Consider the following 23,399-nt stretch of genomic DNA (forward strand, 5'->3'; position numbering starts at 1 on the left):
GCCAGATGCCTGAAAGTAGGATATGAAATAAGTGGTCACATCCTGCCCCCCTTCATGTTAGTTGCAGAGGTTTTCAACCAGATAAATAATCCTGTATTAATATTAAAATCTGCCTCCAAGCATCAGCACTGTGTGCTGCTGTTGCATCCAACACATCTTTATATTGTTGGAATGTCTGACCTGGGACACTCAAGGCTGGTGACAACCTAGGCTTTGTGTGGAGCACACAGAAGAGGCAGAACCAAGACATGTCTGGTCCCTGAGCCCCCTGGCAGGGGCTGGCAGCAGCTGCCTGCAGAGAGCAGCCAGGGATTGGGAGCTCTGCTCACCCTGCTGGAAGGAGCTGGCTCCAGCTCCTGGCCATGGGGTGCACGCTGCTGGCTCATGGTGGGGCTGGTGTGGGGGCGATCCCCCTGAGGCTCCTCCCTGCAGAGGAACCCTGGCTGTGCAAGGGGCAGATGAAGGGATGGAGAGCCACAGAGCTGGGTACCACCCAGCCAGGTACCTCAGTCCATGGTGCAAACTGGGGCTGCAGAACACCCCTGGCTGTGTAAGGACAAGTGTGTGGCTCTGAGCAAAGCTGTACAGGTGCTGCAGACACCATGGAGCAGTCGCACCAGTCCATCCCCGTGAAACTGCTGCATGCAAACACCAACACTGTCAATGGCGGCTAAGACTAGAAATGGATTGCACTTGTTTCCCTTGAACGCAGACACGTACCACTAAGAAAGAAAAAATAACCATAAAAAAATCTTCAAACAATTGATTGATAATTGGGATTCCCTTGGTTGGATTAAAGGAAAAGAAAAAGAAATTAGGGGCAGAGTGATTCCTATCACTGGAGGTTAGCAGTAACATAATCTTTACGTGTTGTGGATGAGGATTCTTCCCACCCATGAAACTTCATGGTGCAAAGCCCAGTATTCCCCTTGTAATCCAAATGGTTTTTAAGGATTGTATTTGAGCCCATGCAGAGTTATGACTGTATTACAGAACTTGTGATTTTTTTTCAATGGGAGATCAAAGTTATTCACAGCAAATCCTGCATGGATCCAGGGAAAACCTTAGCAAGGCTCCCCTGTGTATTTTGTTTTTTACTTGCAAAGCAAAGGTTTCAGTTTATTCTGAGGAAGGGAAGAAGTGGAAATTGTAGAGACTGGGAGGGAAGTAAATTGTAGAGACTTCTCAGAGAAGTAAACTGTGGCTGCTGCACTTTACATCCCAGCTCAGCAGACCACTTTAGCCAAGTATTTTAAGTGGGATTTCAGTGAGTGTTATTCACTTTGGACCCCACTACAAAGACCAGTATCCAACAGGAAGAGCATTGCCTTGGACCTTCTCATTTCCCTTACAAAAGGCACAGAGGGAGGGTTCATCCTGTTAGCTCACACCTCAGCAAGGTGACAACATCACTCAGGGAACTGTGCCAAGCACCCCCAGGTCTCTGATCCCAGTGCCCCCAGCAGCCCCTGCCGGCTCAGGAGCATCCTGCAGTGACTGTGGTGTGCAGCCCTGTCTCAGAGAGGCCACTGTGCCCCAGCTCTGGCTGCAGGAGCATTTCTGCAGCTTCCTGAAAGCTTGGGGTGTGTGACACACCTGACCTGAGCATCCCTGGGCTCTCACAGCATGCACCTCTGGCTGTCAGTCAGCTGTTGGCAGTGATACAACTGAGGCAGAGAGTAGTTTTAGATGGTGAATAACACAAAATGAAACATCAGACTGCATTCTTACTGAAATTTCAATGCTGCTGAGCATTGGGGTTAGCTGCTGCTCTGTGAGTGCTTCCCACTGGGCTAGGATAATGTCCAACACATCAGTTAAGGCCATGATTTAGCAAAGCATTTGTGCATGTGCTTAAATCTGCCCTTATTTAGATGAGCACTTGTAGGGGGATAGAATATAAGAAAAAAAAGGTAGTGTAGAAAGTAATCTCACCCCTAAGGAGTTGCAGCTGGGCCAATTATCAAAGATTGGGAGCAGGCCTGACTTTAACAGGCCACAGCTGTACCCAATGAGAAGAAGATGCTATAACAGATTGGGGTGGCTGGGTGAGAGGGGAGCTGGAGTCAGTGGCTGCTTTGTGAAGAAGAAAGAGTCAGTGCCCTGAGGAGCTGCCCACGAGGAACACCAAGAAGGTATGGAACTTTTGTGATAAGGAGACAGCAGTGTGGAACCCCTACAATAAGGTGACAACAAGCACTGGCACAAATACTCATGTGCCTTGTGATACAGGGACAAACCTCAGCTGCAGCATGTGAATGTCAGTCATGTGGCTGTCCAAACTACCCCTTTAATGTCTTTTTTTTCCCTGGTAGCACAGTGGCTCTCTTGGATTAAGCATTTAATTAATCTTCATCTAAAAGATCCTGAGAACAGTCCTATAATGCTAACAAATGTACATAAATACAGAACTAAAAAAAGTCAAACTCATGGCTCAAAGCAAAACAAATATTGCTCAGAATACTTGTTTAGGTTAAGATCACTATCTGTAAACTGTGCATTCTAGTAGCAAACAAAAACTTGTTGGCCTAGGAAAAAAACCCAAAACATTCAACGTCTACAGGATTGGCAGCACTAATATTACTTTACAGTGTGGAGTAAGAATAAAAAACATCAGTGTAACATTGCAAAATGATCCAGCTAACCTAAGCTGATGTAAACAAGTACGCTTTGACAACGTTTGCACGTCTAGGCGTGACCCTGCACGGGGAGCTGGGCGGGTGCAGACCCACGGGGGGACAGGAGTTGTTCCAAGGAGCTTCCAGCTGCCCAGATCCCTGCAGGAGAGAGGCTCGGGGGTGGGAACCTGCAAACCTGTACTGGCATCGCTAGCTCTACTCCTGGGAGCTGCCCTTTGCAGGATTCAGTTCAGCAGGACTATACACATGGGTAAGGATTATTCACAAACATAAGGCATTGCAGAACTTGGCCCTAAAATTTCTATTTTCAGCAGAGAATCCCTTATCCATATACAAGGTGATATTTTTATATATCAAAAAGTGTCTAAAATAAGGGTCAGAGTCACTATATATTATGCTCAGTAACACAGTTAAGATGCTGCATATTGGCTTCAGATACTGCAAACCGTTTCCTTCATTGAAATCAAACCAACTATGAACCTTTCCAATAAGAATTAAATTGACCACGAAAATTAAGAATGAGCAGGCTCTGTTTTCAAGGTTAAAAGGAGAGACATTGACAGAAATCAGCAACCCCCATTGCAGTAGTTTTCCAGTGCCTTCCCCTGTGAGCAGTGAGCACTCTGGGGCTGCAGTGGTGGTGGTCTCCAGTCGTGCCTGGTGTCCTTGGCTACTGGCGCTCCCCTTCCACCCGCTTCTTGCGCACTGTGGGCAACAAGGAGAGTCAGCACTGCCTCCCTGAGGGCACACACACCCCTCCCAGCAATGCAACCAGCACACAAGGGAGCAGCTTCTGGGAAATTCTCAGATTATGGAAATTACCATAATCAATATGTACCATATACCATCATGCTCAACGAAATAATTATACCCAAACTGCATTTTTGTATCGCAGACTGTAAAATTTCACCAAAATTTCACATCAGTACGTTTTCCACAAAAAACACATTCTGAGGTAAAGGTTTTAGATGATTAAAAAATCACCACTTCCCGCACTTCCTTCCAGTGATTCCATTTAGATTTTATTACGGTTTTCTTGTTCTTTTAAATGACACTGTGTTCCAGCTAAATTGATGCTGGTCTGCTCTAGTCTGCCGTGCTCAGGATTATTTAAGCTTTAGGCATCAAAAATTAATGACTTCTGTAATTGCACAGTGTATACTGTAGGTAAGCAATAGTCATATTCTTTTAGAAAATAATTTGAAGTACTCTGAAGTACCAATATCTGTTAATATTGGCAAAAAATATATTGGACATTCAATTACCTGTTTAAACTTCACATGCTCTGACTGCATCTGATAATCAATTAATTGACTTTGTTTTTTCACTGGAAACCACATAGGCGGAAGTTGTCTTTTAGCAAACCAGAATGGAAAACTTTGTGTTATGGGCTGGATTATTCTGACAAGTGTGAATTTTTACAGCACTTGAGATACATTATACCTGGTATAGAGCAGGTTTAGTTGGGCAGCATTTGCTACTCCACATTCTAGTAAAATACACTGAGTCTTTTCTGACCTGGCCAGATAAGATTTGGAAGGTTCTCCTGTTTGTGTGATAGAAAATTTAGTGTTATGTCAGTGTCATGTCCTGTTCCTGATATTGAATGTCTGAAGCACAGGACAAAGCAGTAGAAATTGATGGATGAATGCTTTTCACCACAGAAAGTCAATAACAACAATATATTACTAAACATCTCATTACTTTACTAAGAGGAGGTTTTTTTCATCATGCCTTTTTGGCAGATTGCATTATTCCAAAGCCTGCAGTGTAGCATCAGTTATTTGTGTCTGCTTTCAGTGTTTTGTTCATTTATTTTATTGAATTCATTTAGGAATTCTGTCCTACAAAATCCTGAACAAAACCAAACAACATAAACACAGGAAAATAAAGATTAGGACATAAGTCTAACGACAAGTGGTGAAATAATGGGAAAAAAGGGTTTTTCTCTATTTGTAGATGGGATATTTCAAATACCCTTCTGGGACACTGACAGGAAAAATAGTATATAGTTGGAATGCTTAGATATTGCTAAAAATTAAAATTTCAAACCCCTAAAAGTATGCATGAAAGAAAAAGGTTTTAGCTCAACTTTTATCTTAGTTCCCACAGAGAGAAACCCAAGCTGAAACCCACAAAGACATCATGGTTTGATACCCCAGTCTGAAGCAGAACTGATTAAAAAGACAAAGTTAATTTCTTTTTTCCCCTTCTCACTCTAAATTTCTTCTGCCCAGTCAACTCCTGTGTATTCTGTGTACTGAGGGCAGAGCATGTCACACTCAGGTGACACTTGCAGGGTTTATTGTCTTTGCCTGTCCTTGGTCACAAAAGCAGAAGGGTCTGGTTTGCTCCCTTGGCTGGGCAGGCTGGACATCAAAGTCAGGGCTTCTGTGTCCTCTGAGAAAACAGGATGGGTTTGACTCCTCATGTACTGCCCAGAACAGCTGATAGAGCAGTGAGAAATTTAGGACACTCCACAGAAAAGGCTGAAATAACTCCCCTTCCCAGAAGGAGCAGGAGAAAAATAGTGGCTCCTAATCCCAGTAAGATCTTTGCTGTTTTCTGCTCTAGAGCCTGAGGAGCTTTGCCTCTCCCCTCACAGGGAGCAGTGTGAATAACGCTGTGGTCAAAATTCCATCTGAATGAGCAGACAGGGAGAGCTGTCCCTGGGAAGGTCACACCAAGAAATGATGAGTAAATGCAGTGCCAGCTTACCCAGATCGTTGTTTTTAGTGATAGCTGCTGCTACCCTGGTTCTTGGACCTTGTTTTGTGAACTGGTATCCAAACTTGAGAATCCTGGAGTTCTCCTCCAGCATCTTGGCAATCTCCATCTCTACAGCTGTCCCAAGCTGCTGCCTCTGTTTGGGATGTAGTGAAGGATGCCCAAAAGAAAAGGAAACATTTGCATTCATATCAGAGAGAAGTAAGTGCTTGCATTTAAGTACTGGGCTGCAAACTACAAAGAGAATCCCATCCCTGGGGATTTTGCCCTGGGTTTTGAGTAGAATTATTGAGAAGTTTTCCCCTCTTTGGTTGCACTGACTGGGGACATGACAGAGCCACAGAGGCTGCCTTGACTCTGCCAGAGTCCCTGGTAGAACCCTCTGGGAATCCACATAAAAGAGAAACAAAAGTGAGCTTCCCCAACATTCTCTCTTTACCTGGTTGTCAATTTTAATCTCTGTTAGGGATTCATTCTTTTTTAGTGCATCAATCAGTGCCAAAATCCCTGTCCCAGTGATGAAGTTGGATTCTACATTCAGACTCTTCAGTGTTTTGTTCACTTTCAACATATCTGCAAATGCCTGAAGGGCCAAAAAGAGGGAACATGAGATGAGATAACATCTTGAAAGTTTCATGGAATAGCAGGGAATCTGCAAAACAGAGCTTAGTACCAACAAGAAATAAAACATAAATATGCTTAGAAGAATGGAGAGGTAGATCACAAGAGATTATATTTCTACTTTTCATAGCCATAGAGAATTCCTGCAAGGGAAAATAAAAAATGTATCCTAAAGCAGACATGGTCCTACTTAAAATTTGTTGTGGTTTTTTTTTCCCAGTAATGTTGAAACTTACAATAGCTACGGGGTCATTGCTTCGAGTAGCTGCAAGACTGAATGTCTTCACATGTGTGTTGGTTTCCAGAGCTTTTGCAAAATCTTTCAGTGTTGGAATAGGAATATTCTAGGGTAAAAAGACAAATCCAGTGATTAGGAAAGCCAATCACACTGCTGATTTTAGTTATTATGAAACTGATTGATGAACAAGCACAGTCTATGCAAGGGAAACACCCCTGCTGGTTTCAGGATGGTTTCCAGAGTGGGCACAGTGGCCCCCAGAGGCTGGAGGTGCCTGAGATGCCAGCACTGCCCAGAACTGGGTCAGGCCAAGGCCAGCACGTGACCCTCTCTGAGCCACTTTCTGTTCCTCTGCCAGTTGTGCAGTCTCCAATGCCAGCTCCTCCTCCTCCTCCTGCCCGTGTGGGCTGATTGAATTTGGCCAGTGATGATTGCACAGTACCCATGAGAGATCTTCCTTCACAATCTGCTGAGAAATGCAGCCAAAGGGAGTCACCCCTGGGGCATTTAATCAGCCTTTAATTCAGGATGATCAGGAACTGATGACCTTGGAGCCTCTACAGCAGTCCTTTCCCCACCCCTTCCCTGCGTGCCCTGCTTTTTCTGTACAGTAAAGAGAGAGAAAATATGAGGATAAAAGGCACAGGCTTTGGAAGTATTTGAATAAATCCTCCTATGATGATATGGACAAAACCACAGCATCTACCTTTATGTTGTTGAGATTAACTTCTGTGAGACTGGGATCATTTGCTTTTATCCTTTGTAAACTTGCTTCCACATTGGTTGGATTAGGTGGCTCCTCAAAGATGGGCTTGACCTTCTCACCTTTCACCACATCTGCAACACAAAATCTCATGAAATGTCAGCCCAGGAACAGGCACCATCCCTCTGGCTGTTCCATTCCCATTTAGGTTTGTACTGCAGCAATCCAGAAGGGTTTGTGAGAGCCACAAACCTGCAGGTAGGAGTATGATCCCCATTTTATCCCTGCCATGCCCTCTGCACCCCCTGTGCACCCAGAGCTGGCACTGGAGCCTGAGGTCAGGCAGGCTGGGCAGCATTGTCAAGGGCAAACTCCTCCTTCATATAAAATCCCTGCACAATTAACTGCAGCCAAAGCAGCTTTGAAGAGTATTGTTTGGGATGTGATACACTGCAAGGGCTGCTTTGTACTTTGCCTAGTATCTGCAAAGAAAGGTGTGCTCAGACCTTGCCCACTGTAGTGAGAAAATGTCCCTGCACCTAGGAATGGACTGTGCTACATAAAGCAACAAGGGCAGGAGGCCCCTCAGTTTCCTCCTCTCAGCTGATACTATCTCAGCTTACTATAAATTCAATTAGCCCTTGTAAATTTGCAACATCTGCACTTTTAAAATAATAAAACCATCAAAGCATGAAAAGTAAATCTGTCTGCCAGCACCAAGATTTATGAAATCTTTGAGTAGTCATGTTCCAAAGAACTGTGGTATTTAGTGCTGGAAGCTATGAGCTATAAATATTCTCAGAGATGTATAAAAATCATAGCTTAGAACATAATTAGTACTTCCAATTCCCACACATACAATTGTGGAGATTAATTTATTAACCCTGACCTCCCAAGCCACTAGAATGCTGCTGACCACAAGTAAGTTTGAATCCTTTTATTTCATGCTGCAGACAGGGAGAGGTCCTGAAGACTTGTGTTCAGTCTCAGTGTAGTACACATTGCTGTTCATTGCAATGGGTAAAGGTTCATGTCATATCATGGGCCAAAAGAAAACCACATCCAATTTAGAGCTCATACTCATAATAGAGATAGTCATAGACAAATCTTGAGCTGGTTTTCACTCTGCTCCCTTTGATGCCAAACCTCTTTTTACTAATTTCCTGAGAGATCTCACATATCCCTGATAACACTTCAGCCTTTCTAGGGAGCTGGGAATTGAAAACCACATGTAGAGAATTCACCTGGGATGCAAGGACAGAAAGTAAACAAAAAAAGCAAAGCTTTTTTGCACTTGTGGCAACACCCTGCCAGACTGGGAGCAGGGGAGACACAAGCACCCTGTCCTCAGGTTAGACATCCCAGTGTACTCAGGCTAGAGCCAGGAGGAATTTTCATTTTCTACTTCTTGTTGTTTTCCTTACTTTCTTGTTGTTTTCCTGCTTGAGTTTTTCTTGTTTCTTTAATCATGGTGCTGTTTTGCCACATTGATGAGCAAATTTTTACTGGAGCATTTCTCTTGGCTAAGGCAAGGTATTGCTTTTGGACCAAAGAATACAGTGATGTGATGGTGATTTTCTGGTTCATAGGTCTGTGATTGGAGCATAGTTTAGCTGACTCACATAGCTGACTTTTTGACTTAGTACAACAAAAATATTCTGAAATCTAGGAGGATTAGTAATGCAGGCAGTTGCCTGTTATGAGATAGATGGCAGCTCACACAGGGCCCCACTGGGAAGGCCTGCAGAGCAGCTTTATCCTGAGAAAAATGAAGTGACATGGGGTCCTGTCTGCTTCCCCACCTCCCCTGCAGCAATGGAAAATGGAAAGGAAAGCCCTTGGTACAGATAGCTGCTCTTCTCATGGCATGAGGAGAAGAAAACCTTTTTTGAGTACTGTTTCCCTAGGAAAGGGCATTCCACAGTTTTGTCTTAAAAAGTAAACTTTAGCCCATTAGATACCCAGGGCCTGGAGGTGACAAGCTCTGGATCAAGGCTTGGCAGCTCTCAAGCAAAGCTTGGAATTCAGATGCTCCATTTCTCCCTCCATCCAGCCTCCTGTGGGCTGCTGAGCTCAGATCAGATTCACCAAAGGCCTGTTTATTTAGTGCAAACATTTCTGGATTTGTTTTTAGTAACTGCAGCTGTTTCTCTTGGGGGATTTCCAGAATGATTCCATTTCCTGTGTCCCTAGGGAGGCACAGAACAGCACCCTCTGCACCACTGCCCCAGGAGCCAGGTGCAGGTGGGAGATGAGAGGCAGTGGCTGGGCAGGAGCACATCCAGGCAGGCTTTGCCTCCCTGTGAATGTAGCTCAAGGTGACTCTGGTCACAGATGTGACTCTGACAGGGATTCTGCCACATTTGAGCCCTTGTGGTTCAAATAACCACATTATTTGTGGTTACAAGTAATTTTTCAGGTGTGTAAATGCAGGTACTTGGGGCCTGGCCTGAACTGCAGCCAATTCTTAGCCACAGCTCACTCTGTTTTCTGCCTGCTGCCTAAAATGAAATGGAATGGAAATTTATATGTCTTGGCCTCTTAAATACTCCCACTCTTTCAAACACCTCTGCAGAGCCAGATACTGCTCTCTAGGAAAAGAAATTCCCTTAGGAATCATCTGTTTGTACACTACTGTTGTCATAATGAATTTTAAGATCATATTTACTTTTAAAGTCACCTTTCATGATGAGTTAGATCAATCAAAGTTGGTTCCAGTGACATTACACTAAATTAGACCAACAGAGCCCACCTACAGCTGTAGAAGTCCCTAGAGATGACTTGCAGCCCACAAGAGAAATCTGCTTGCTTACTTCTCACGATTCCTTTTCCATCTTTACCGCGGGCTCCTGCCTCATCAAATTTTGGGTTGTTGACCATGTTGTGCACTCCAAGAACAGCTGAAATGTGTAAACAGCAGCAAGAGGATACAATGTTAATGACAGGAACACAGACTGCAGGAAAGTGTCTGCTACAAATTGTAGTTTAGTTCCCCAAACAAAACCCCCTTTATAAAATGCTAACTGTGTGCGTCACGCCTGCTTGTAGGGAGAGTCCTTTGGGCTCCTAATTCTGGAGACACAGACACTTCCAATATAGATTTTTGAACAATCAAGTCAATGTAGAATGCATATCCCAGAAGTGCCAGCTGGAAGGAAGCACTGTGGGTCATCCTGTCCAGCCTCTCCCTCAGGCAGGAGCGCTGCCAGCACTAATGAGGTCAGCCATGGCTTTGTCTGCTGGAGTCTGAAAACACCCAGGCATGGAAATCCCACCACCTCCCTGTAAATTGTTTCAATGCTACACTCCTAATCACTTTCCTTCCCTAATATACAACCTGAACTTCTTATTGCTTGTATGTTCTATTGTTTGGTGCATCTGAGAATCTCACTGAACATGTGATGAGCTTAATGCACTGGCATTCCCACCAGGGTTTCCAGTGGAAGCACATCAATACTAATGTGCTTGGAAAATAATCAGAGTGGTGAAGATACCCATGTCTAATCACCTGGCAACCAATTTTCTCATTCGAGGAGTTAGATTCCAAATTTCCTCATGGATTCAGGATCTTTATCCACTGTAACAAGCTTATCTGGCTATTTGGGATGTCAGAGTTGAGAGGAGGTGGCTGCAGTATGTTACAAACAATGTGGATGCAGTGGGATCAGTCACTTCCATTACAGTGCCAGCACCCCAGCCTGCAGTGCACTGTCCACCCTTCCCTTCCCCAAATCTCATGAGCTGCTTCATCTCCCCCCTGGCCTGACACATCAGCTTTAAGCAGAGAAGTCTGAAATGCAGCAGCTGCTGAGTGCTGCTTCAACCATCCTGGGCAATGTGTGACCCACCAGAGCAGCATCAGGGGCCATCACGGGACACTCCTGGTGGCAGGGCTGGCCAGAGCAGGGCTGCACATGTGGGAGGATCACATCTGTGTGTTTCTAACCTGCAAGGTCATAGAGCTCAGTATCAGAAGCACTGGCCAGGGCCTCTTCCAGCTCTGGATCCAGGGTCACCTTCTCTTCCGTGCGCGTTTCCACGGGCTTCTCTTTAGGGATAAATATTTTGCCTAAGATAAAGAAAAAAAGCCAGAGTGAGTAATGAATTATTGGAACAGCTCCTTTGCCTCCTGGCAGCAGAGGAATAGGTCTGTGACAGTGGAACTGCTTGGAAATATTATCGCATGCATGTTTTTCTCTTTCTTATTTGATGTTATCCTCCACACCAGGATCTTAATAAGTCTAAAAATAAAAGGTGCAGATTACTGCTCTGTGTTGGTGATTGTTATTTTAGGAATTTGCTCTTAGGAGGAGTCCCAGCTGGGATTTTTCTGAAGGTCCTGTGTCCTTAAATAGGCAGAATCAGGTCTACACAAAAAGCTTGCAGAAATTTCATCCTTATATTTAAATGAGGCACCAGGAGCAGTTAAAACCATCCTACTGCAAGAATATTTCAGTTCATGAACTTCCATACATGATCCTGAAAGCTCAGCAAACCTATTCTCTTCCAGTAACTCAGTTTAATTCCCAGCCCCTCCAGAGTATTTTCCCTGTGTCTCCTGATGATCATTCACATAAACAGCCTTACCCTGATCATTTGTGCAGCCCTGAAAAGTCAGAACTGAACCACATGCTGCCCAAGAAAGACTCCTGGCATATTTGTTTCTCTCTGTATCCTGCTGAAACCTTTGGGTTAGCAGACATGTGTTTCCATGCAATATTCCCCCAAGGCTGAGCTCACTGGCCTGTCTGCTGAAATGGGGAAAATGCAGGATAAATCCAGGAACAGCACAACAAGTTCCACTACTCCTTCAGGCTGCTATGGTGGTTAACCTCAGCCCTGGGATGATGTAACTGCAAAGTGGAGTCAGAGCTGGAGCTGCACTCCAGGCACCAGCACTGCTGGGCTTTTCTCCCACTCAGCTTTCCTGAGCAGCCCCCACAGCCAGGGCAGGGCTGGATGATGCCCCAGGATCAGACAGTGCCATTGCTGCAATAATTGAGGGAATTCCCATGATCAACTGTCCCCTGTGCCATTGTTCCCCTCACCTTGTCCCTAACAACCACTTCTCAAGCAGGCTTTAATTAATCCTGATGCAATGATGATCTTTGGTGCAGGCAGCTTTGGCCACTGTCAGCTTTAAATTTTCATTTTGTGCAGCTTTTTGCACTCTAGAAATAATGCTTGAAGCATTACATCTAGTCCTGTGGCTTTCTGAAATGTCTCTAAAACAGTTTCATTTTAACTCTATTAGTCATATTGTTACCATTCATAAATGCAATTCTGATATTTAGTGCTGAATTACAGATGTTTGGACTCTGTTTTTTTCAACACTGTCATCCTCTGTGACTTCATTTTTCCTCATTATGGTCCAAAGTATCATTTTCATGTTGTAATTTCCAATTCATTTATATCTTTTATACAGGTTTGTCTACAGCTATTTTTATGCTGTCAGCTTTCATGACTGAAGTCACTGAGTAAACTCAGAAAAAAACTTTAATTGATATTTCTGAAACTCTGGCAAGGTTTATTGATACATGATTCACATTATTTACCTTAGAGATATTTCTACCAAGACTAAACTACTTCTGAGTAGAAATTGGACAAAAAATTATGCAGAAAGTCAAAGTAGTATCACGGTATGATTTATTTTTCATGTGATTCTTTAAGTAAGTAATCTTTTTAGAAAAGGCTTCAAGAAGATAAAAGCTTTTGGTGGGTGAAAGGTAAGAACCATTTTAACTGTGACTGCATTAGGTCACAGCAATTAAGTACAGCCATCCCAGCAGCATCAAACAAAAATCAAGTGGAAATCTGGGGTAAGAAACACTCTGCAAAGATGGGTCAGTTATGCTCTCCAGATTTACCAGCAGCACAGCTGGGCAGACTTCAGACCCTCTCTGTGCTACCCCCTAACCTGAAGTGTTGGATGGCAGCACCATCCAGACACCACTGACCAAGACTTAACCTGATGCCAGCTTGACATAAGGAAAAAATTCATTACTGTGCTGAGGCTAGAAAACCAAAATCAATCAGAGTATCTGAGTAAGCAATCAATAGTGAGGAATACTGCCAAGAAAGGGTTTTCCTTTCAGATCCCTGGTGATTCCACCTGAGTTTTGAGTATTCAGTAGGTTGTTTGAGATATTGAAGGAATCTTTATCCTGAGTGATAACGCTGTTCTGTAGCAGCAGTTCCACATCTCCACCAGGTAGGGAGTGATTCTCCCCAGACCCAAACCCCAGTCACACTTTCAACAAGCACTGATCCAAGTCTGTGCTTTCACACATAGCATTGTAAAGGGACACAGGACCTTGAGTTTGGACTAAACTGGGCACAGTATGTGGTGTATTTGGTCTTTAAGGACTTTGGATATGTGAAGGTCAAGTGCCTTGCATAGCAAGAAATCAAGGGGTAATGGAAGCCTCTAGAGGCTCATACCTTTGCTGTACAGTTCACATATATAGGAATACAATTTTAAACATTTGTTTCAGGCATATGTAATTCTTGGATACCAGCCTGAATCTCGTTAAATGTGTATATGATTCCCAATGATAGCTTCATTTAATGCATTCTTGGCAGATGTTTCAGAAAAAAAATTTCTATTCTTGGTTCTATGAAATATTCAAAGGGGGCAAGGTCATGTCAAAGACAGTAATATATATCTTTAATGTATGTGGGTCTTGCTGGCATGCAGTGGTGTTTAAAAATATTCATTTTAATGATATCTAGATAAGAACATTCCACTGTGAAGAGATGCTGTAGCACAGCAGATGGAGGTTAGAAAACCTCCTATATTTAGCATGTTATTAGCAATTTATTACCTGTCCACAAAACCTGTGTGTCTGTTTATAGACAGCTGTCAACCTGTTTTCCTTCATTATTTAAGGACAGAGTTTAAAGATTCAGGAGGTGTCTCCTAGTCCCACATCTGTACATTGTAAATTCATTATCCAGTGTATCATGGAATTCACTGACAAAATAAAATATGGATTGTGGCTTCCTTGATTCAATGGTCCAACTTAAAATTTATTACTTGGAAGAAGCCTTGGAGGAATAGTGACATTTTATTATTATAAAGTGAGATTTATGAAGAAAGGCTGCTGCTCTTGGTGTTCTTTATATTCACACTGTGGTTTAGAAGGTACTTTATTTTTGCTTTATTCTATCTGGTATAATTAATGTTGGCTGTGCTATATTTTGCCTCCAGAATATGCTAATGTTCTATGCTAAGTTTTAGCAGTAATAGCTTAACTTTCTACCAATGAAAAACACAGTGACAGAAGTTCTGTTTATAAATAACTTGAGCTACTTTGTTGTTAACAAGACAAAAGTAACCACACTTCTGTATAAGAATAATTATTTTTTTTTGCTTAACTGAAGTAAAATGCCGCTTTATTTTTACACAAGCACAGAAACCCAAAGTGTGTGGAATCCCAAGTGCTTTCTTTCAGTGTGAAATTTTAAGTGTTCATCACTGCAATTCTCCCCTTCCTTTGGCCAAACTGGCCAAAAGTGTCTGGGGTGCCCTGGGGGATGGCTGAGGCAGCTGATTACAAACCAGGGCCTTGCTGAGTGTGAGTGCACTGAGCAGAGTTTTGTCTTGGCTCAGTTTAACAGCAGAGCTACTCCTTTACACCCACTGCAAAACAAGACTCCCATTGAGACTGAAATAGGAGATGGCTTTCCTCAAAAGAGGCTACGGAAACAAAATCCATTGACAGCCCGAGGGAAGAGGATTCAGAGGAAAGCACTACAGAGAGACACAGAAATGTGGATCAGGTAAAAGGAAAGCAAATTCTCCATTAAAAAAAAAAAAAGAAATTCACTGGGAACAGACATGAAACCATAGGTCTCATTTTGCCACTTGGTTCAGCCAGGTCTCTTTTCCTGCATTGTGCAAATGCCCCCATTAAAGCAATGTCAGAGTAAAGCAAAGAAATGAGATCTCCACCTTTTATACAGTAATAATTAACTACCATATGCACATCTATGGGAGGATTTTTAAAGGATATTGACTTAGTTTTATAATACAAATGCATTTTCTGCCATAATTGTAAAACAGTAATGTACTTTCTTTTCCTATATAGTGTAGCTCAGATTATTGTATTTTCAAGAAAAGACCTAGTTACACTTACTACTTCTGACTTCTCAATGAATCACTGAGCACAGTGAGTGCCTGTTTGTTCTCAATTACAGAATGCTACACTGACCTCGGGAGTGAAATTCAATAATCCTGGAAATCTGCCTTGCATAAATCACAGGCACCTGATTCACTTTTTTCATTTTACACAGTTCTTTTCTGTTGATGCTTTCTTAAACACCTCCCTACAAATATTCTACAAAAATGGAGCTAAATTAGTTCTTACCAAGGATAAATTTGTATTATGAAGAAGAAAACACACCAAGTTCAAGTAAGCATGAAGCTGAACACCAGCAGTAATAAAAATGCAATATCATAATTGTTGTTCTGTTGCTCTTGGATTAGAGTCAGCATATTCTATGCCTTAAAAACTATCACAATGGACTAGGAAGGCTGCAGAGATAAGCATTCCAAAGTTGTTAAATCTATTGTGCATAAACACAAAAAGTGAACTCAAGCTGCACCAGTATCCTTGGCTTTGATCAGCATGCTGTGATCCTGCCACTGAAGCAATCAAAGAGCTCTCCTGTAAAGCATGCTGGCTCAAACAAAAATAAACAAAAGCCAACCTGTACTTTTTTAAAACAGAAGGAAACCCAGAATTTCTTCAGACCCTCACATGGATTATCAGAAGCTAGCAATCCAGTATCCTGGATTCTCACTCGACCAATCCAGCAGAAAGATCCAAGTCTGATGTGGAATGGTGCTAGAGGAGGAAGAAACTCAAACTGTGCCACTGCACTTCAGGTCCTCCTGGACACCAAAGACCTTTGAAACGTGGGCAGAGCTGAATATCACACTAGTTATGTTCCTTTCTGGCCAGTTTTCTGCCACCCAACACATTCTTCTCCTCTTTTCCTTCCCTCATTGCCCCCTGTGCCTTCCCCATCCCCTACATCTCCTGGTTTTGAAAATCTTTGAGTCCTGACCCTTCCCACCACCTCCCTTTCTCCTGCCCTCCCTTCCTTACCACTGCTCTCCTCTACAGCTCCTTTCCCCAGAGCTGCCACATCCAATCCTTCATCCTGGAATATTCACACAGCTCCTCAAACCCCCCCCTCCACCTCTGCCCCAGCCTCTCTGCTGGCTCTTCGCTCTTTTTTCTCCTTTGCAGTGCCCTTACAAAGGGAGGGGAGCTCTGCAGAGCAGGAGGGAGCCTCCCTGCCCTTGGTCCTGGTGTGACATGCAGGAAATTCCTCTCAGATGAGAATTTCAAGATCATCCTGAGAGCCCAGCCATGCCAGGTCCCTCTGGGCACTGCTGAGCTGCCACATGAGCTGGAGCAGCAATCACTGCAGGGCTGGAGCTCTGAGCAGCACTCACTGCAGGGGGAATGCTTGCAGAATGCTACAACAAACTGGAAGCACAAGAAAGCACAATATTTTGAGGATGCCAGACTTGAGTATATTTCCCTGGGGATTCCATTTCAAGTCTTCTCTTCAAAGCATGGAGGCACTGCAGGTCATAAAAAAAACCAGCTGGAAAAATTTGCTCTAGATAGATAAAACAATGTGTTGTCTCCTAATCTTGTTCTTGGAAGCAGCGAAGTCCTTTTTGCTGACACTTTCCAAAAATCCAACTCGAGGCAGCCTCTCAGCATGGGAAATTTCACTGTGAACTGTGCAAGTTTGGCAAAGTCATGAGTGGCTAAAAGAGAGTCTTAGAAAAGCAAGCAGTGAAAGGCACTGGCCAGAGGCATTACTGTCAGCAATGCTTTCAGTGCCTTAAGAGACAAACATCAGCTCTAAATTTTAGCCCTACAGAATAAGAAAAAGGTGGCAAAAATTTAAACAAACCACTTAGGCATTGGGGGTGAAATGACTGCTGTGGCAGTCCAAGAAAGATACTGTGTCTCTGTATTAAACCCTAACTTTTGAAAGCAGTCTGCTGGACACAGTGTGATTGGAACTCATTAGCATCCACTCTAACACTCTGACCGTCTGGAAATGACTGTCCTTATTACTGCTGCTGTGTACTGATACTCTGCCTGGCACAGCAACACATGCGACATGGATGGCCTCTGCCAGGGCAACTGAAAACACAGGTTTGGCCAAAAGTTCTCTGGTACTTTCTTCCCTTTCCCTTTTATCAATCAGCTGAAAATGTTAGTATTTAATCACATACAAGCATGTTCCCCTTCCCTTTCTAGCCACAAATAATAATAGCCCAATCCACTGGAGTTTTTCCATGCCTTTGATGAGAACTGGATGGGATCCAAAATGAAATGGTTTGGCAAGGAGCAGAAGACCATGTAGAAAACAGGGACAGTGGTGAAGGGTTGAAACAGCAATCCTTAAAGAAACCTTTCATGGCTAATGACATTTCACAACAGAAGAACTTTTTTTAATTGTGTTTCATTAGTACCATACAGTTCAGAGAAGCCGTGCAAGAAAGCAGAAGCAGAAATGCTGTTCCCAGTCGATGTCTGTGCCACAGCAGGACTCAGCTCTCAACTGAGGTCAGACTGAGGAGCAGACTGCAGAGAAAACAGCACTGACAGAGCTCTGGAATACTTTGTGTCTGCACTGCCCCTCATGTTCCTCACTTTTCTTTTTATTCCTGGGTCATTCATGAACTTGAAAATGATACTTCAGCGATGGAAGTCTCATAGCCACCTGTCCCAGCTATATGTGTCAAGTGAGTCACCTGTACTTAAGTACAACCCTAAGTAACTTCCACAGACCATCAGGTTCTGTGTAAGGATTTCTAGAACATCTATCTTGAGTAGGAACAAATCCAAAATACACAAAATAAACACTTACAAACTGCCCATCACCATGGCCCAGTTATCAGCTCTTACTCTTTGCCTACACTGCTCATTACTGACACACATCTGTGTTGCACAAGAGCTCCTGAAAGCCACCAGATCGTGTCAAACCACACCATGGGCATTCAAATGAAGTGCCCAGCCCTGACTTGCATTAGGGAGGATGTGGGTAAAGCAGCCTGAAAACATTTCTCAGTGGCCAGCTTTGGGTGTGAGCCTGTGATCATTCCAGCCCTGGTTTGGGCGAACCTTGGATCTCCACTGAATTCTGAGATCCATCCCATGCAGGCTTAAATCCTTTTTGTACAGCAATTAATGAAGTACATCACCAAGCTGCAATATGGCAGAGGCCCAAAACCCTAATGCATTCCATACATTTGATTGTTTTTGCCAAACATCTCCAACCTCTTGAAACCACAATTACAATCAAAAACAAGGCAATTCCCTGCATAATCAGCCCCCCCCCTTGTCTGGGGCTCATATTTAACATTTCCTGTGCTTTAACCATTATGCATATCCCTGTCAGCTCTGGAATTTGGTTTAGCTTGGTTCTAGGACAATTAAAACCTTATGGTTGCTCAGCATTCAGAGACCAACATAGGCAACTGAGTTTTTGTCCTTCAGCAGCTGCTTGGTATTGCTTCTGGGTCAAGAAATCTCTTATAAAATATTATAAACAGAAAAAGAGAGTAGATAAAAAATCATCACAGTAGATATAAAATAACAGTAGATAAAAAAATAACAGCTGATAAAAAATCATCATGTACCACATGCTGGTCTGGAAGGAGGATATTTTAAATGCCACCTTCTTTTCAGCTCATCACTGAATTTCCAAGTTTTAGCTTTTTATGATAACTGTAAGAACTGGTAGAAATGTCACTTTGCATTTAGTAGAAGCATCCCACTTCCTAAACTTGAAAAAATAAATGCTTTCCCAGTGGCAGACAAATATCATAGTACAAAACACTGACAAAAGTTCAAACAACACTTGACATACTCTAATCCTACTGACACACAAATATTCTTAGGTCATAAATACCAAATGTCAAATTGGCATCAATTCCTCCCAAATATACATAACTGGAGGCATTTTAGAGCTGCTTGAGAATTTAATTTTTAACTAGCAGAAATAGCATCAAATTAATTTGGAATTATTTACAGAATGGCTACATTACAGTGCATTTCGAGTGTAAAGAAATAATTTAACAGAAATCTATATAATATAATCATATAAATATTTACCAATCTGTAAATACATCTTAGAGACCATCAACATGCAGAGGATGAGAAATAAGATTTTCCTCAAGAGATATCCTTCTTTAGAATTCTTCTGAGGACACATTTTAGAAATTTAAAGTATTTTTCCTGAACTAATTACTGAGCTTTGGAAGAATAATAATTATTCTCCAATTAAAGCATCTAGCATGTAGAATCAGATTTGAAAATGTCTTTCAGGATTGCTTTGTTCCCTTGCATGGGAAATATCTTCTTATAAGTGTAAAACAAAAAAAAAAAAGTAATTTATATTTTAATACAGCCATCTTGTTTTGTTTTTTTTTTTAATTGAGAGTGTCAAAATGAGTCACACTGCAGTTACAAGCATAGATTCTAAGATCCAGGAATAGCCACACATGGACTTTGTAGAACATCCATCACGTTTTACCAATTAGCAGCCAATTAGCAGGTTTATCATAGAACCCATGGGAGGATTTCAGTGCATCTGGCAGATGGAGATTGCAGCTATATGTTTTATAAGGCTCAGGGCTGCATTGCTGCAAGTTTGCTGCCTTGGTGGTGTTTCTGTAGGACACCTCCTGCCAAGCCACAGAGGGGCAGCAGGACTCACACTCCAGTACCAACTCAGGATATGCCAAGCTCAAAATAAACAACTTTGTTCTCAAAGTCAGTTCCCTTAAAGCAGCACAAAAATGACATTGTGCACTCAATTGTCAAGGTACTGGACCTCATCAGATCTCAGATTAATTCAGTTATTTCTAACCAACAAAGAAACAAAGGGTATTTTCATAGCATTTGGCCTCTGACTTCAAAGAAAATGTAGTATAATTCTGTGTGTTTAGATTATAATTGTAAAATGACTGCAGAAATCACAGAACACATGGTTGTTTTCATTTGACTTAATCTGCTAAAGCTGATACTGAGGATTTTGTCATGAATTTGTATTGTACAAAGAGGAAATTAAGGGAATAATTCCTGCAGCCTAAAATGCTGTCATTACCTCATAATTGTAATAATTCTTGAAATTGTAATTTTGAAGTAAATGAACACAGTGAATCAAAAGCCAAATTAGGAACAGCTTTAAATGCTAGGAGGGCTGCATTCACTCTGTGCTCAGGGGGAAGTAAAATGTGTGGTTGGTTGTGTTTGCAAAGCAGTGGCATTTCCACACCAGAGACACCAGGAACTAATAAGCTGAACTCATAAGCACTTTAAGGGCATCTGGAAGCAAATGTAGGAATAATGTTGCTCCAGCTTCATCAAAGAAAAACTGAAATGGAATAAACAGCCCGGCACATACAGTATCACTGCGAGGGACAATGCAGGGACTCATTTTGTACAGACCAAGGGCCAGTCCTATGGGTATGTACCATTCCATACACTGCTGGGGTTTGTGCCCTGATGTTTCAGCCTTATCTGGAGATCTCAGATATAACTATAGTGAAAACTTCAAAATCTTAACCTTAAGTCTGTAAATATCAGTAACGTGAGACATGACTGGAGGTGTTGGCATAAATACCTGGGGGCCTGCAAGCAGTGACTTGTACTGCTCTGACCCAGCATGTGTAGGAGACTGAACACAATTGGCAATAAATCCATACTCCAGTAAAGTGCTTTCCCTCCTGCACAGTGTGTGCTTGACCTCTCCTGCTATTGGCAGGACCTCTGCCCTCTCACTGCATGTCAGGGGCTCACCATCAGGCCTCTGAAGAGCAGTGCGTGGGCATTTTGATGGGGCAAAAAGTAGGTTAAAGAATATGGTTAAATGACACATTGATCAGATCTAGCTGAAAAATGTCTCATTTGTCTGAAATCATTGTTTCAAAGACTGAGAACACAATGTAATGATAGTAACAACTCCTGGCCTATGAAATGTTGTATAAATAACATTTTACATCTTTGGTAATTGTACGTAATGTAAAAAATGCTGCCCTTGAGTTTCTTGAAGTATTTGCTTTCCCTTAAGCAAATCCCATTGCAATAATGGCAAATGCATTACATAGCCAGAAATGGACCCAGACTTAGGAAGCTCCTTCTTGAATGAAGGGGTTGCCTGAGGCCAGCATTTTTGTCCCCTTTTTATAAACAGGGAAAAGGAGTTAGTGGTACTAAAGGAATATTGTTTGTTTAAATTATGACTGTTCCTGCCCTGAGGTTATCCTACCAGTGTTTAAATTATTAGAATTAGGTTTTCCTGTTTTTCCCATTTTTTTTCCTGTAGCTGTAGGACAAGGGTAGCAGGGAAAGTGTCTGCATGAATAGCATTGCCAGATGTGATAGTAAACAAGTGGAAAAATACTTATTTTTTTGTAACTGTATTCCCTGAGCTGTTACGTACAGCAAGATTCACTCAGAAAGGCATTTATGTGTTTGCTCCTGAATGCCTCCCCCACTCAACACCCCTGCATGGCCTAATGCTTAGCAGGGAGCAGTTCCTGTGGGGCTGGTGAGGGCACCTCTGTGCTTGAGTGCACCCAGAGGCACTGGCTGGCCAGGGAGCTGCTGCCCGAGCCCTTGGCTGCACTGGTGCTCCTGGTGCTGTACCCCAGTGAATCTGGGCATTAACCCAGCACAGACCATGGAGCTGCCACTGGGACAGGCCACTGGGACTGCAGAGCATGAGGCAGACACTGGAGCAGCTGAACCAGCCCTTCCCCTTCTGCTGCAGCAGCTCCAGCTCTGACTGCAGCCTCGCCCTGCACTGCAGAGCCCCAGCTCTGGTGCCCAGCACACTGCAAGAACAGACAGCAGGGACTCTGTTTGTCTGTCTGCTGCCCAAAGCATGGCCAGTACCTTTCTTTTCCCCTGTGAAGGGCACGAAGTCCTCTCTGTCCTTGTGCTCCAGGGCTTGTTTCTCCAGGTAGGAGAGCAGGCGCTCTCTGTCGAAGGGGCCCGTGGCGGCTTTGGTGGTCTGGTCCTTCTGCCGGAATCCCGCAGGGAGCAGGGCATTCTGTGAGAGACAGGGCAGGGAAAGGACACAGGCAGCTGCACACCCTGCTCCACACCTCCTCTCAGGGGTTTGCAAGTGAAATCATGCTTTGCATAATGCTCTTGGGTGACAGCAGTAACACACATTACCTAAATGTAATCACAAAACCCAGCACATCACTCAGTGTTCTTGACTTACTACCCACTTGTCACAGACATATTTTATGAAAAATCCTTTCGTTAGGATTTTTTCTCCTGAGAAGCTGAGAGGCCTCAGAAACGAAATGTAAACAATAATTATTTGCTGCTGTGGAATGCAACAGGTGCATCTGTGATTGGTCTCATGTAGTTGTTTTTAATTGATAGCCAATCACAGTCCAGCTGTCTCAGACTCTGCTTAGTTACAAGATTTTATTATCATTCAATTCCTTTCTATTCCTTGCTAGCCTTCTGATGAAATATTTTCTTCTATTCTTTTAGCACAGTTTTAATATGTCATCTTCTTTTAATATAATATATATAATAAAATAATAAATCAGCTTTCTGAAACATAAAGTCAAGATCCCCTTCCCTCGTCCTGGGACCCCTGTGAACACAACCACACCCACTAATATTTTTATTAACCATATTCACAGTCAGACCACTGAAGAACTAAGTAAAGTCATTATAACCACAGTTTGCAGTCCAGGTAGATAAACCAGGCTATGTTTTCTGTAAATTTCCTTTACTCTTTTTCCATTTTTCTCTCACTGAAAACAAAATTCCTTTCATTCTAAAGCAGATGTCTCTCAGACTTCAGAAATGAGTGGCATGCACTAAAGAGACTGGTGAATGAGGTAGACTTCAGCTATTCAGCGTATGAGGAAGCAAGCAGATAATTCCCACTTTCAAGGTGTAGCTGTGGGATCCTGTGATTTCCCCTGCATCCTGTAACATGGGAATATGCACGAGGCCCCCACATTTCAGTCCAGCAAATCCCAAGGAGCAATACAGGTAGGTGGACCTTGCAGTGCACATGCAGCAATGCCAACATGCTGAAGGTGCCCCAGAGTACTTCAGGAACATTTCCTCACAGTAAATCTGCACAGTAAATCTGATCCATGGCAAATACACAGGGAATTCTGAGCACATCCAGTGAACAACTCAAGTCAGCAGTTATTTCACCTGTGCATGCACAAATGTGCCCAGAGTGCTCCAAATTCACTGCACACATGTAGCATAAATACAAATGCACCATGGCTTCATTTACTGTGTTGGTTGGTGTTGCTTTTTAAATGGTTTTCTGTGTCTCCATTTGAGATGCCAGATACTTGAAAATACCAGAAAATGTAGAAGTGGTAGTAGTGTGGGAAGTGGCAACATGGTGGGAGAGAACACTAAAGTTCCCATTAATTTCC

The 23,399-nt window shown here is 42.8% G+C and overlaps 1 protein-coding gene across 2 annotated transcripts in view; it reads right to left on the reverse strand.

Moving 5' to 3' along the window:
• Positions 1-420: 420 nt before the first annotated feature.
• Positions 421-23,399, reverse strand: part of LOC128934740 (tropomodulin-2) — a 33,752-nt gene continuing 10,773 nt past the window's right edge. For both annotated transcript variants that reach the window (XM_054272585.1, XM_054272586.1), the window contains exons 3-10: positions 21,868-22,024; positions 10,875-10,997; positions 9,742-9,828; positions 6,932-7,062; positions 6,224-6,331; positions 5,806-5,949; positions 5,358-5,502; positions 421-3,344 (exon numbers count right to left, since the gene is read on the reverse strand). In XM_054272585.1, coding sequence (XP_054128560.1) covers positions 3,310-3,344; positions 5,358-5,502; positions 5,806-5,949; positions 6,224-6,331; positions 6,932-7,062; positions 9,742-9,828; positions 10,875-10,997; positions 21,868-22,024 — 930 coding nt within the window. In that variant the 3' untranslated portion in view covers positions 421-3,309. The remainder of the gene's footprint in view (positions 3,345-5,357; positions 5,503-5,805; positions 5,950-6,223; positions 6,332-6,931; positions 7,063-9,741; positions 9,829-10,874; positions 10,998-21,867; positions 22,025-23,399) is intronic.

The sequence above is a fragment of the Melozone crissalis genome, unplaced genomic scaffold, assembly GCF_028551555.1.
Source record: "Melozone crissalis strain CALT ecotype California unplaced genomic scaffold, PUWL_Pcris_2 ptg000014l_1, whole genome shotgun sequence".
In the NCBI taxonomy this organism is placed as follows: Eukaryota; Metazoa; Chordata; class Aves; order Passeriformes; family Passerellidae; genus Melozone; species Melozone crissalis.